The sequence below is a fragment of the Lynx canadensis genome, chromosome B4 (genome assembly GCF_007474595.2).
Source record: "Lynx canadensis isolate LIC74 chromosome B4, mLynCan4.pri.v2, whole genome shotgun sequence".
NCBI lineage: Eukaryota > Metazoa > Chordata > Mammalia > Carnivora > Felidae > Lynx > Lynx canadensis.
The window spans coordinates 29,362,293-29,378,294 of NC_044309.1; the positions used below are offsets into that span (position 1 = coordinate 29,362,293).

Sequence of the window (16,002 nt, forward strand, 5' to 3'; positions counted from 1 at the left end):
TTGAAATGCAAATTTGTTCTAACACAAACAATTTGAACATAATATGAATTTTACATGTGTTTATGCACAAATTCATCTGCTAAAAGTACTAGGTAAAAGGAGAAAGCAGACTCTGCACACTGTATTCGTTCACCATGTTTGTAGTGTACCACACCAGTCCACATCTGTCACTACAACTTTTTATGTGATTTCAGATAATCCTTCTTCCCAAACTACACGATAACAATTTGCAACCTATTCGATGATCACTTCCACAAACACACCTCATGTCTTTCTCAAAATAAAGAACTATATTTCTCATACTATGTGTTTCTCAAATCATCTAACTTTGTAAAATGGAACTGTTTTTACTAGGTTTATATTTTTAAAAAATGTATCATTGACAATGTTTGTTGCATGCTGGGCACCTTACCTCATTTCTCTCATATATCCTGCAGTTTTTAGTGCATGAGTTTTCATAGATGATTTTCAGGAAAATATGTATATATTAGAGAAGACCTGGCTGTAATTTGTCAGGGGAATTTACTTCTTTTGATATGTATTAACTTATATACAACTTACATTCAGTAGAGTACCATAACAAGCATTCTGATTGTATCCTTAATTTTGTTGTGCTTCTTTTTAGATAATTTTTCTTGAAACATAGTATAGTGATTCTCAAAGTAAAATGGAAATCTTAGTAATGCATATTATCTTTTACTTCCCTCTAATTATTGTCTCATTAACTGTTTGTTTCTGGCTTATATAAAATTACACAGAAAGCAAAGTCTACATATGATCGAACAAAGAAAACTATAAAAATGGAGAAGAAAAAAGACAAAAGAAAATCTGAGGATACAGAAGAGTAAGATATAAAGCTACATGTTTATATTTTTTCCTTGTTAATTTACATTTTCATTTTATACAAACAATTTGAGGTCATATAAACATAACTTTTAACAGGTTTCTAAAAAATGTAACACTACATAGTACCATAGTTTTATAAGCAGACCAGGATATGATGGAGGAAGAGGGCTGGGAAAGGAAGGACAAAGAATTAAAGGTAGGTTAGGAGAATGAACCAAATAGTCAGGAATAAGTAAACAGAATTAAATCTGTAAATCATTTTAGGGACAGAGGATTTACATTATTTCCTTGATGGTTTAGCTAGTGATTTGTGATTTGTATATTAACTCCTCAGTCTGGACTATTCTTTTTTTTTTTTTTTTTTTTGATTATACTTATTTTGTGAAAGGAATGATCTATTTTTTATGCATGTGGATTATTGTAAAGTGGCCTTTTTAAGTGAATATCTCTTTAGTAATATAAATTTTTTTTTTGCATTTTGCATTTGCTTTAGTCAAACCCTAATACGGGGTTCCTGGGTGGCTCAGTTGGTTAAGTGTCCCACTTCCGCTCAGGTCATGATCTCGCGGTTCATGAGTTTGAGCCCTGCATCGAATTCTGTGTTGACAACTGAGAGCCTGGAGCCTGCTTCATATTTGGTGTCTCCCTCTCTCTCTGCCCCTCCCTCACTCATGCTCTGTCTCTCTTTCTCTCTCAAAAATAAATAAACATTTAAAAACCCCTAATATAGATACATAATTTTAAAAAGAAACTGTGAATTCAATCTTTATAGAGTTCTATAAATTCTGAAAAGAAATTCATTGGATAAGTAGCCTTGACCTTGGTCTCAGAGAGGAAAAGATGACTACTTTCTTTCTTTTTTTTCTTTTGCTCATTTGTTTTGTTTCTTTAATTCCACATATGAGTAAAATCATATGGTATTTGTCTTTCTCTGAATGGCTTAGTTCACTTAGCATAATACTAAGCTCCACCCACATTGTTGCAAATGGCAAGATTTCATTCCTTTTTTTTTTAATTTATTCAACATAGATTTATTGAGAGCTTGTTTTGTGGAAGCACTGCTGTAGGTGCTGGGATATATTAGTTACCAAAATATCAGTTTTTTCATCTTCTTAAACAATAGAACATTGCCATGATTTTAATGACTAACTTCTGGATAAAGGAGGACCCATATCAAAAAGGAAAAATCCCCTCTTGATGCTCTGAGATCCGGTTTAAATTCCCAAAAGGCAGGGTGCCTGGGTGGCTCAGTCGGTTAGGCAATCAACTTCAGCTCGAGTCATGGTCTCAAACTACTTTGTGAATTTGAGCCCCGCTGTCAGCACAGAGCCTGCTTTGGATCCTTTGTCTCCCTCTCTCTCTCATCCCCTCCCCTGCTCACACTCTCTCTCTCTCTCTCAAAAGTAAATAAACATTAAAAAAAATAATTTCCCAAAGGCAATTGTCAAGTTGCAGTTATGGTCCAGGCTAGCCAGCCCCTAAAGCTAACTTCTCGTGGAAAATCAACATGTTGAGTCTATTTAGAAAAAGTGTGGGAACAAAGATATAGCATTTCCAATCCTCTGACTCATGAATACAAAATTATAACCTCTTTGTTTCTATTTGTAACCTCCAAAAAATCTAATCTAGCTAATTCCATAGAATTAGACATTACAAGATTTGAAATGGATATGTTTCAAGATTTTCCTGGTTGTTTCTAATTTACATCCCATCAATTTAAGATTTCCCCAGCCCTACCTCCATCCTTCCTTGATTGCATCTAAATGTACAGGTACTTGTCTAATATCATGGCATTGAAAACAGGTGTCATGTTATAGATTGAGCTCTCTCCCTGCTGTATTCCTCTGAGATGTTTGATCCTCTAGTTTTCTGGTTATCTCCTGGTGCCACTATCAGTTTTTTTTTGAACCTAATACTTAATATTATTTTTTTAAACTTTACATCCAAATTAGTTAGCATATAGTGCAATAATTATTTCAGGAGTAGATTCTTTAATGCCCCTTACCTTAATGCCCAACGCTCCTCCCACACCCCCTCTAGTATCCTTCTGTTTGTTCTGCATATTTATAAGTCTCTTATGCTTTGCCCCCCTCCCTGTTTTTATATTATTTTTGTTTCCCTTCCCTTATGTTCATCTGTTTTGTCTCTTAAAGTCCTCATATGAGTGAAGTCGTATGATTTTTGTCCTTCTCTGACTAACTTCACTTAGCATAATATCCTCCAGTTCCATCCACATAGTTGCAAATGGCAAGATTTCATTCTTTTTGGTTGCCGAGTAATACTCCATTATATACACACACACACACACACACACACACACACACACACACACACACCACATCTTCTTTATCCATTCATCCATCGATGGACATTTGGCCTCTTTCCATACTTTGGCTATTGTTGATAGTGATGCTATAATCATTGGGGTGCATGTGTCCCTTCTATAACAGCATACCAGTATCCCCTGGATAAATACCTAGTAGTGCAATTGCTGGGTTGTAGGGTAGTTCTATTTTCAATTTTTTGAGGAACCTCCATGTCATTTTCTAGAGTGGCTGCACCAGCTTGTATTCCCAAAGATTTCATTCTTTTTAATGGCTGGGTATTATTCCAGTGTGTGTGTATGTGTGTATGTGGTGGTGGTGGGGTATCACATCATCTTTATCCACTCATCAGTTGATGGACACTCAGGCTGTTTCTATAATTTAGCTATTGTAGATAATCCATGTATCCCTTTGGATTAGTATTTTTGTACTCTCGTTGTAAATACCTAGTAATGCCATCGCTAGATCATAGGGTAGTTCTATTTTTAACTTTTTGAGGGACCATTATACTGTTTTCCAGAATGGCTGTACCAGTTTGCATTCCCATCAACAGTGCAAGAGGGTTCCCCTTTCTCCACATCCTTGCCAACATGTGTTGTTTCTTGTGTTGTTGGCAAAGCAAGAAACAGACTCTTAACTATCGAGAACAAACTGGTGGTTACCAGAGGGGAGGTGGGTGGGGGGATGGGTTAAATAAGCGATGGGATTAAGGAGTACACTTGTGATGAGCACTGGGTGTTATATGGAAGTATTGAATCACTGTATTGTACATCTGAAACTAATATAACTCTATGTTAACTTACTGGACTTTATGTATTAAAAAAATTTTATTGTTAATTTATATGTGAGAGAGAGAGACAGAATGTAAGCAGGGGAGGGGGAGGGAGAGAGGGAAACATAGAACCCAAAGCAAGCTCCAGGGTCTGAGCTGTCAGGAGAGTCCCATGAGGGGCTCGGACCCACTAACCGTGAGATCCTGTTGACCTGAAGTCAGCTGCTTAACCGACTGAGCCACCCAGGTGCCCCAACTAACTGGACTTTAAATAAAAACTTAAGAAAAGATGACCAGAGGGGAAAAAAATGACCAGTGTACTTTGACAATCCTTGCCTCATCTCCCTTGCATATTTTAATCATACCAGTGAGAAGTTAGCTTGAGAAATGTTATTCAATTATTTATCACTTATATGGATTTGATGTCTCTTAAAAATATGATTGTTTTGAGAAATTTTATTTCTTTAAAAATGGTTTAAGTACTAATAAGAAAGCAAAGTAGTCATGCAATTTAAAATATTATGATAAATTTAAAAACCTTTTTTAATAACAGGAAGAAGTTTCTAGTAAAAGAGCTTAAAGTAAAAGAAGATTTGCTTCAAGTTCAGGTAACACACATACTCTATGCATCTAAATTTAATTAATAGTCACTCTGATAATTATATATGTAGATAACATTAGTATGTATGTGAACATGGGGATATATGTGTTTGTGTGTACATTTGTGTGTATGTTTGTATTAACGTTATTTCTAAGATATTTCTTGTTGGTTGACTTTCTAAGTAAGTTTTTTTCAGAAAATAAAATGGTAAATCCAGGCATGTTTACTGTCAAGTCAAGGTTATGAAAATTACCATGGTTTATTCAATTATAGACAATATCATGGAGGAAAGAAGGTCATCTTGAGAGTCATAACAGTGATTTACTAGTTCTGTGACAATGGAAGTTCATTTAACCTACTTGAGCTTTATATTTTTGATTACTAAAATGGGTAAAACGGTATCTATTTATCTTAAAAAGGTATATGAGGTATAAGAATCAAATAAGAAAAAGCTCTTCAGTAATTGTGACTTATAGAGTCCACTCTTTTTTATGTGATCGAATGAAAGGTAAGTAACCTTTATTTCATCTTGGCTTTGGAATACTTTTTTTTTTTGCTACAAGTTCACTTTTTTTTTATTTTTTGTAATAACCATCAGAGGATCACACCAGTCATTTTAGTGAGTGGCTGGAGTTGTGTCCCACAAGTGTATGTGAATAGTTCAAGAATCAAGTAACATAAATTTGGGAAGAAAATGAGAGGGCCACTTGAGATGTTGAATATAAAATGTTCAACTTTATGGTATTTGTTTTCTATTCCTGCATAACAAGTTACCATAAATTTTTCAGTTATTAAAATAACTTGTATTATCTCACAGTTTGAATGGGTTAGGAGGCTGAGCAGGCTTAGCTGTGTCTTATGCTCAAGGTCTCACTAAACTGCAATCAAGGTAATGGCTAGGGTCTATTCTATTCTGTAAGTTGAGTTACTCTTCCAAGCTCAACTGGATGTGGCAAACTTCATTTCCTTCCTAGGACTGAGGCACTCAGCCATGACACCTTTCCATAGGCAGTTTACATCACAGCAGCTTGCTTTTTCCTCAAGGCCGGTTTCTCTATTTTGCTGACAGTCTTATATAATGTAACATGATCATGAGAATGATATCTTGTCATGTTAGCTATATAATGCAGTCTAATAAAAGGAGTGGTATCTCATCACTTTGCTATATTCTATTGGCTAGAAACAAGTCACAGGTCCCACCCATAGTCAAAAGGAGTGGATTATTCAGAGCATAACCACAAGGATGGAGATCATGCTGGCCATATTAGAATTCTGCCTACCATACTTAACATTTTATTTTATACGGAACAGTATATTTAACAGTATATTTATTTGTGTATTTAAAATTATTATAATCCCATTATATAGTTAATATTTGAAGTTTTTAAGTTAGTGTTTTAGTTCATTTGGGTTTAGTTCATTTGGACTGCTTTAACAAAATATCAGGGAATGGGTAGTTTATAAAAAACAGAAATTTGTTTCTCAGTTCTTGGGTCTGGAAGTTCAAGATCAGGGTGTCAACATGGTGGGGTGAGGGCTCTCTTCTGGGTTGCAGACTTCATGTTCTTTCTCATATGACAGGAAAGGCAAAGGCATTCTCTCAGTCCTCCTTTGTATGGACATTAATCTCATTCATGAGGGCCCCCATCCTAATACCAGCACATTGGGCATTAGGATTTCAACATGTGAATTTGCAGGTTGGGGGAGGAGGGAAGCGGGACACAAAAATTCAGACCATACTAGGCTTCTATAACAAAGAATGGGTGACGTAAATAACAAACATTTATTTCACACAGTTCTGGAGGCTGGGAAGTCTAAGATCAAAGCAACAACAGACTTGTCTGGTGAGAGCCCAATTCCTGGTTCATAGAAGGCCATTTTCTTGCTGTGTCTTCACATGGCAGAAAGGGCAAGGGAGGTGTCTGGAGCCTCTTTTATAAGGCCACTAAACCATTCATGAGGGTATTACCTTCATGCCCTAATCACTTCCCAAAGGCCCTACTTCCAAATGCCATCACATTGGAGATTAGGTTATAACACATGAATTTTGCGGGGGGACACAAACATGTAGTCTGTAGCAGCTAATGTCATTTAAAATTATTCTTTTCTGAATTTAAGGTCAAAATTTTCTATGTAAGTGTATTTTTTTTTCTGGATAAGGTCTATGGATTTAATGAGAATTTTAAAGGAATTTATCTTCTTTCTCCAAAATGCCTTTCTGTACTCTCACTGATCTAGGCCATTTTACAGAGATCAACAGAAGCTAAAAAGTGACTACCTTGGGGTTAGAGAATAAATTAGTAGTGAAATCTGAACTGCAAATATGGCTCTCTGAACCCTACTTGGCATTTGCAGTTAGTGAAAATAAATTTGGTTTTGCTTCCTCAGGCAGCATGGATAATAGAATCAGTTGGTATTATTATCCATCTGTTCAAGTAATTATAATGCTTTTAAAGTGTTTTACAAGTCATATAAAACTTTTAGTTTTTAAGTGAGCTAGCTTTTTGTTGTTTGTTGTGTACCTTTTAGAGGATCATTATTCCAATAATTATTCTAACGTATTTCAAGGACATAGATAAAATAATCCATTTGGACCTAAGGTTGCCCTTACTTTGTACAAATTATGCCTTAAACAAGGGAGTGGGTTAAGGTACAAGTGGGTGTTGAAATCTAATCCATGGTTTGCCAAGTGCATACCCTTGAATAGTTGCATTTGCCTGAACAAAGGGTCCTTTTTCATCAAAGACATCATATAGACTAGCAGTCAGTAGCCAGAGTTGTACTTAAAAAAAAATCATGTTTAGATGAAGTGATAAAAATATTTTGTTATTCTGTTAACGTGATTTTCATTTTATTTGTTAGAAAAATAGATTGTATTTACTCTAGGCAACTATCTACTAAGTGGGCAATTGGCAGGTTAATCATATGGATGAGGACAAACATATTTTTTAGAAAATAGAAATATTTTACATATTTGAATGTTTTGTGAGTCAAATCACATACAGCATATTTTGTTATGCTTAGCAGTAATTATTACAGTAGTCCTCCCTTATCCAGAGGGATACATTCCAAGACTGTCAGGGGATGCCTGAAACCATGGATGATACCAAATCCTGTATATCCTATATTTTTTCTTGTACATGCATACATATCTATGATAAAGCTTAATTTATAACTTAGGTGAAGTAAGGGATTAACAACAATTACTAATAATAAAAGAAAACAATTATAACAATTACTGCAGTAAAAGTTATATGAATGTGATTTCTCTCAAAATCTTATTGTACTGTACTCATCCTTTTTGTGATGGGATGATAAAATGCACACATGATGAAATAAAGTGAGGTGAAATTACATAGGCATTGTGACGTAGTAGGCTACTATTGATCTTGTGACTATAGTCAAGAGTATGGTTGACCATAGGTAACTGAGACTGCAGAAAGCAAAACTGTGGATAAGGGGAGACTACTGTATTCAATTTTTAGAAAAGGAAACTCCGAGATATTAAATAACTTGACCAGATTTGCAGAGTTCTAAGATGCACTCTGGTTGGACTGGATAGCCCAGTGATCCTGTCAGTGGGGCTAAAAAGTGTAAATTCAAGTGTGATCTCCCATTTACTGTTTCTTTTCAAGGATCATCAACTCTTAAAATTTATAGAAACTTCACTTAGTTTTTTCTATGTATAGTGTCATGAATTCTTTCTGTTAAAATTACATACTTTTAAGTATTAAGGATATTAAGTCCTTAATATAAATATAAACAGTAATTATAATTACATTCCATCTGTACTTGAATAAATTGAATAAATTTCTTGCACATATCATAATATAATGTAATGTAGGAGGAACAGACTTGACAAAAAATATTGAATTTTTTTTAAATCTAAGGCTTCTAATTTTTTCTTAAAAAATTGACATATAATTGACATATAACATTAATTTCAAAGCTGAAATTTTTAACACATAGTTGAGACATAATGTCCCTATTCCAACATAATGTACTATAAAATGGGAATTATGATATAGTAATTGAGAATATGGGGTTAGAAAACAGGAAGGATCTCTATAGAATGTGTAGAGACAAAGGTTTGAGGGAACAAAGACTATTCAGAGAAATTCCAGTTCTTGAGTATGATAGGATTTTGGGATTGAGGAGAAGAGTAGTAGGATGCCTGATAGAGGCCATTTATAGATGGCATAATAATTAATAATTTGTATTTTGAATAAGAAATGGGGACTTATTGAAGAATATTAAGAATGATCCATTTGGTATTTTTAATTTTTTTTTAATAATTTTTTTAACGTTTATTTACTATTGAGATACAGAGAGACACAGAGCATGAGCAGGGGAGGGGTAGAGAGAAGCAGAGACACAAAATCCGAAGCAGGCTCCAGGTTCTGAGCTGTCAGCACAGAGCCAGACGTGGGGCTTGAACTCACAAACTGCAAGATCATGACCTGAGCCGAAGTCGGTCGCCTAACCAACTGAGCCACCCAGGCGCCCCCCCCTTTAGTATTTTTAATTAAGATTACTCTTCCAGTTTTATGAAAGATGAGTTTTGGGATAGAGATTGGATTTTGCAGTCAGGAAGAATAATTAGAGAATTTGGGAGTAATTTAACTCAGTGATAAACTAGTTAATTATGCTATATGAATTTATTAAGATGGAGTTGTAAATGATATTGTAATGTAAATTTCAGTGTTGCCAAATGGAAAGATTTAAACTTATGAAAATATTGATCCTTTCAAATTAATATAACAAAGGTAACAATGCATTTCTAATCAGAATTTAAAAAGGACTTTTTTTTTTAATAAGGGAGACATAATTGGAAGATTATATAGAACCTAACTACAAAATCATCTAGGAGCCTTTTTAAACAAAAATGGTACTTCTTTGACCACTTTTCCAATTCCTTTTTAGATTATTGGTGTGTGTGTTTGGGTAGTTTATATTTTAATATAGATTCATCCATTTTTAATGGTTTTTAAATTGCTTATAATTTTACATTATGCTTAGTGTTCTTTTTATGTTTTTTTTGCATCTCTGTTTCTACATCTTTTCCCATTTATTTTTCGTTTATAAAAGTATCTCTTTTTGTTTCTTTTCCTTTCAATCAGATTTGCTAGGAGATTGTATATTATAAGTGCTTTCAACTAACTGATTTTGTGTTCCATTTAACTGTTTTACTATTTTATTTCTTGTTGCTGTTAATGTTTTCTATTTAATTACTTTAATCTTCATCTTTGTTAATTTATTTGATCTTTTTTCTTTATTTTTAATTCATTTTCAAATCTGCATTAGTTGTTATATGTAATTTATTTATTTTTGCACTCATTTTATGACAATAAACACTATTCAAGCTATACATTTTTCACTGAATATTGAATTCTATAGGTGTTCTAAGTTTCCTTTGTTTCAAAAAGTGTAGTTTACTTTTTTATTGTTGGTTTGCCTTTTTATAAAATTAACAGCAGACAATAAGACATACAAATTCTCTACTTTCTGGATGTTTTAAAGGTTTTTTTTGTGGTCAAATGCATATTTTTGCTTCATTTTTCTATTATTCTATAGCAAGCTACACCAACATTTAGAGGCTTAATACATCAATAATTATTTCTAATTGATTTTGGGGTTGGCTGGGCCCAGTGGGATGATTCCTATGCTTCATGTTTTATCAGCTGTGTTACTCATGTGGCTTCATTCAGCTGTGCACTGTTCAAGATGGCTTCCTCAGAAGTCTGGTGGTTGGTGCAATGACTAAGGGCTGAATTTTTCTCTCTCATGTCATTACTCATCATTTAGTAGTAAAACCCAAGCATCCTTACATGACAGCTGGAATCTAATAGGTCAAAAGTAGTAGCTGCAAGTCCTCTTATGACCTGGGCTCAGAAACCTGAGAACATAATTCCCATTACATTTTATTGGTTAGGGGCCAGCCAAGACTTAAAGGGAGGGAAATCTTATCATCTGTACCAGGTCTAGATGTGGGTTCTTGGCACAGCTGTTCTTGATCTGGAAATCTGTTATCTAAAAAGTTGAGTTATCCAGGGGCGCCTGGGTGGCGCAGTCGGTTAAGCGTCCGACTTCAGCCAGGTCACGATCTCGCGGTCCGGGAGTTCGAGCCCCGCGTCAGGCTCTGGGCTGATGGCTCAGAGCCTGGAGCCTGTTTCCGATTCTGTGTCTCCCTCTCTCTCTGCCCCTCCCCCGTTCATGCTCTGTCTCTCTCTGTCCCAAAAATAAATAAACTTTGAAAAAAAAAATTAAAAAAAAATAAAAAGTTGAGTTATCTGTACCCCACTCCTCCCAACACATGCTTAACACATACTACTGAGAAAAGGATAGGATAATTGCAATAGAAACTATTATTCAAATAGGGGGGAAACAGAAAGCACATAGTTGAGAAATCTGCTATGAAATCCAAGCAGACACACGTCACCAGTTCTCCTGACTTTCAGGGTAGGGTATGTACTTTGATTGAAGTCTAGTTTTGCTCCCCGGGAATGATTCCCTAATCCAAAAATAAAGTAGTCCTTATTTTGCAGTGTGGCATGTAGATTTTCCTCTCTGAATCATCATTCCTTTTCCATAAGAAATGGCTCATGTTTGTAGCTGAATAGCTCACTCAGCATGCTTCCTTCTCATAGCTTATTGGGGACCTAGAGATCTCTTTTCATTTTGAAATGTCTGTCATTTTAAGTGTAATATGATGATGTTTCTCTTAAAACTTTGTTTTCTTTGTATGTTACTGTGATTCCTTCTTTTACCCCAAAGCTACATCCATAATAAACGTTTTACTTAAAGTATGCCAGCCTTCTGCAGGACAATACCTTTAATTATTAAAGCACTTTTGTCTTACTAGGATCCACAAAGAATATTTAAGTTTTTCTGAGGTCTTAACAGGGAGCCTTATAGTCACACCCTTGATTTGACTTTGATTCTGAAACTACATTTTACTGTCAGTACTATGGCTTTGATCTTTGCCCTAGTGATTTCTTACTTTGAGAATTTCTTTTGTGGGCAGTCCCAGATTCTCTATATGTTTTCTGATTTCTGCTTTAAAATTGAACAGTTCTTCCTTTAGTTTATTTCTCTTGCAATAAATTTATTGCATATCAGCAGTATAAGCCAAATAGTGTTTTAAGTATTCTGGCTGGAAATTTCCTTAGCCAGATCCACAAGTTTATTGGGTATGGTTTTAACCCTGAAAGTTACTCTAAGCCTGAATTTTGTTTATTGTTCTATAACTATATAACAGAGTCTCTCCCCTATTTTTCAGCTTCCAATATCAATTTTCCAGATTGGCAAGAGCAAAACCCATAAGGCTTGTTAGAGACTGGAATTGAAAGCTTTTGTAGTTTTTCCATCACATTCTGTAAGGAATTCATAAGGCTAGCCAATATTCACAAGGCATAGAGTAGGAGAAATTGTTGGTAGCCAATTATGGAAATAATCAAACACAGTATCAAATTTTTGTAAATGTTCTAATGACATAAAATAATGCATATTTTCTATTGCAAAGTATGCTTGTGAACTTTTCTTAAATGACAAAAGTACTCCAAAACTTAGTGATTTAAAACAATAGTTATTCAGGGAGGAGTAAAGATGGTGGGGAAGTAGGGGGACCAGGATTTCCCTCATCCCTCAAATACAGCTGTATGGAGGACAGATCACTTGGAACATCCAGGAAATCAATCTGTAGCGTGGCAGAAGGATCTCCACAGGTGGAGGGAGACAGTTTGGCAGGATTGAGGTATGAGGTACGTGCATATGAATTGGGGGAGATAAAATGGCATAGGCATGGAGGGGAAGGAACCTCTTCTGTGGAGAGACAAAAGGGAGAGAAAATGAGAGGGCTTTACTATCTTGTTAACACAAGAGGAAAACCTCTCTGGACCATGGACTCAGGAATGAGAAAAATGGAGAGTGCCAGTTTCTATTTTGCAAACAGCCTTAGGAGCTAAAACTTGAAGGTACGAAAGTGTGTGACTTTCTCTGGACCAGAGCTGGCTGTGTGGGCGCACCTGAGAGGGAAGGAGCCAGCTCCAGGGTGCTGTAGCGATCTCAGGGGCACACTGGGAGAGAACAGTCCCCTTTCTCAAGTACTGTGGGAAGAGTATTTATTGCCTCCCCAAGGATGAAAGGCCCTTTATCAGCAGGGCTGAGGGGCACATGGTCCCATGTGGTGCAGGGTCCTTTAAGACATCAGAATTCCAGCCAAGCACCTAGAGGGCATCGGAGACTGGAGCAGGGCAAGCCAACTGCCCATGCTATTCTGTGAGGGCTGCCTGAACAGTGTGGTATGAGATACCTGGTCTGGGGAGGAGAAATTGGGTGTTGCCATTTTTCTACCGAATACCACCACAGTGGAGCTTCAGGGAGCAGCACAGCAGTCCCCAGTAAAGGAAGGACCCACTAACACAAACCCCCCCTCCTCTGTGACTGGCAACTGCTTATCAACTGGGGGAAGACTGAGCCAACAGAGCCAGCCTCTCCTCCAGACTAATACACCCACTGGTCTCAGGCACCAACAAACAACTGGCTTTTGTTTCTATCTTCTATTTGTTTGTTCTTCCCTTTTCTTTTTATTTATACCCTCTTCTTTTTTTCTTTTGGAATCAGGCTCATAGTTTCTGATTTTTTTTTTGATCAATTCTTATAACTTCTTTTTATTTTACTTTCTCTCTGGATTAAGTCTTATAGTTCTTTTGACCCTCTGCTTTTTTTTTCTTTTTCTCTTTCATTTTTCTCTTTATATGGGATAAGGCTTCCCCACCTTTTCCTTTTTTTCCATGGTTACTTGAGTGAACAAATCAAAGCACACCTGGTTGAAAGTCCAAACACTCCATCACTACAAGCAAGGATGAGCTTTACAGAGGATTGACTAGTGGAATAGAGCAGTCAAAGCACAACAGAGTGCATGCACCACACTCCAAAAATACTTCCTGAAGTGCCAGTCCTGGGCAGTGTATGACCCCTTTTTAATATAGTAGTACTTGCAGGTGCAGGACACATAACAAGCTACTAAAACATATAAAAGACAGAAACAGCCAAAATGATGAAAGAACTCTCCTCAAAAGAAAATTCAGGAAGAAATGATAGCCAGATAATTTCTCACAACAGATATAAACAATATATCTGAACAAGAACTTAGAATCACAGTCATAAGAGTAATAGCTTGAAAAAGCATAGAAAACAACAGAGAATCTATTGTTGCTGAGGTCAAAAACCTAAGAAATAGTCACAATGAATTAAGAAATGTTGTAAATGAGATGCAAAATAAACTAGATACAGTGAGAGTGAGGATGGAAGAAGCAGAGGGAAGAATAGGTGAAATAGATGATAAAATTATGGAAAACGATGAAGCTAAAAAAAAGGGGGGGTGAAATTTAATTACTAGACCACAAAGGGAGAATTAGCTAAATGATTCCATGAAATGAAACAATATCCATTTCATAGAAGTTCCAGAAGAAGAAGAAGAGAGAGAAAGGGGCAGAAGGTTTATTTGAACAAATTATAGCTGAGAACTTCCCTAATCTGGGGGAGGAAACAGGCACCCAGGGCCAAGAGGCACAGAGAACTCCCTTCAAAATCAACAAAAACAGGTCAACACCATGACATATAGTGAAACTGGCAAAATACAAAGATAAAGAGAGAATGCTGAAAGCAGCTAGGGACAAATGGGCCTTAACCTACAAGGGTAGACACATAAGGGTAGTAGCAGACCTATCCACTGAAACTTGGCAGGCCAAAAGGGAGTGGCAGGAAATATTCAATGTGCTTAATAGGAAAAATAAGCAGCCAAGAATCCTTTATCCAGCAAGCCTGTCATTCAGAATAGAAGGGAGACAGAAAGCTTTCCCAAAGAAAAACTAAAGGAGTTCATGACCACTAAACTAGTCCTGCAGGAGATCTGAAGGGGGATTCTGTGAGTGGAAAGTAGCAGACTGAAAAGGACCAGAGCTATCACAAAACCTACAGATAACACAATGGCACTAAATCCATATCTTTCAGTAATCACTCTGAATGTAAATGGACTAAATGTCCCAATCAAAAGACATAGGGTATCAGAATGGATTGAAAAAATAAGATCCATCTATATGCTGCCTACAAGAGACTCATTTTAGACCTGAGGACCCCTGCAGATTGAAAGTGAGGGGATGGAGAACCATCATGCTACTGGAATTCAAAACAAAGCTGGAATAGCCATACTTCTATCAGACAAATTAGATTTTAAAACAAAGGCTGTAACAAGAGATGAAGAAGGGCATTATATCATAATTAAGGGGTGTATACATCAAGAAGAGCTAACAATTGTGGAAATTGTTCCCCAATGTGGAAATCCCCAAATATATAAATCAATCACAAACATATATAAATGTATAGATAATACTGGGATTGTAGGGGTTTTAATACTCCACTTACAACAATGGACAGATCATATAGGCAGAAAATCAATGCAATCCCAATCAAAATCACACCAACATTCTTCACGGACCTGGAACAAATAATCTTAAATTGTATATGGAACCACAAAAGACCCTGAATATCCAAAGTAATGTTGAAAAAGAAAATCAATCCTGGAGAAATCACAATCCCAGACTTTTACTTGTATTACAAAGCTGTAACCATCAAGACAGTATGCTCCTGGCACAAAAACAGACACACAGATCAAGGGAAGAGAACACAGAACCCAGGAATGAACCCACAGATATATGGCCAACTAATCTTTGACAAATCAGGAAACAGTATCCAATGGAAAAAAGACAGTCTCTTCAGCAAACAGTGCTGGGAGAAATGGACCACTTTCTTACACCATACACAAAAATGATTTCAAAATGGATGAAAGACCTAAATGTGAGACAGGAAACCATCAAAATCCGCGAGGAGAAAATAGGCAGCAATCTCTTTGACCTTGGCCAAGCAGCATCTTACTTGACATGTCTCTGAAAACAAGGGAAATAAAAGCAAAAATGAACTATTGGGACCTCACCAAGATAAAAAGGTTCTTCAGAGCAAAGGAAACAATCAACAAAACTAAAAGGCAACTGATGGAATGGGAGACGATATTTGCAAATGACATATTGAATAAAGTTTTAGTATCAAAAATCTAAAGAATTTACCCAACTCAGCACTTAAAAAACAAATAATCTACTGAAGAAATGGGAAGAAGACATGAATAGACACTTTTCCAAAGAAGACATCCAGATGGCTAACAGACATGTGAAGAGGTGCTCAGCATCACTCATCTTCAGGGAAATACAAATCAAAACCACAATGAGATACCACCTCATAATAGAGTGGCTAAACTTAACAACTCAGGAAACAACAGATGTTGGTGAGGATCTCTTTTGCACTGCTGGTGGGAATGCAAACTACTGCAGCCACTCTGGAAAACAATGTGGAGGTCCCTTAAAAAAATTAGAATTACCCTGTGACCCATCAATTACACTACTAGG

At 36.1% G+C, this 16,002-nt stretch overlaps 1 protein-coding gene across 1 annotated transcript in view; it reads left to right on the forward strand.

The window, feature by feature from the left end:
- Positions 1–16,002, forward strand: part of CCDC7 (coiled-coil domain containing 7) — a 149,520-nt gene that overhangs the window by 90,444 nt on the left and 43,074 nt on the right. Inside the window, exons 12-13 of the mRNA XM_032593856.1 lie at positions 759–844; positions 4,496–4,550. Coding sequence (XP_032449747.1) covers positions 759–844; positions 4,496–4,550 — 141 coding nt within the window. The remainder of the gene's footprint in view (positions 1–758; positions 845–4,495; positions 4,551–16,002) is intronic.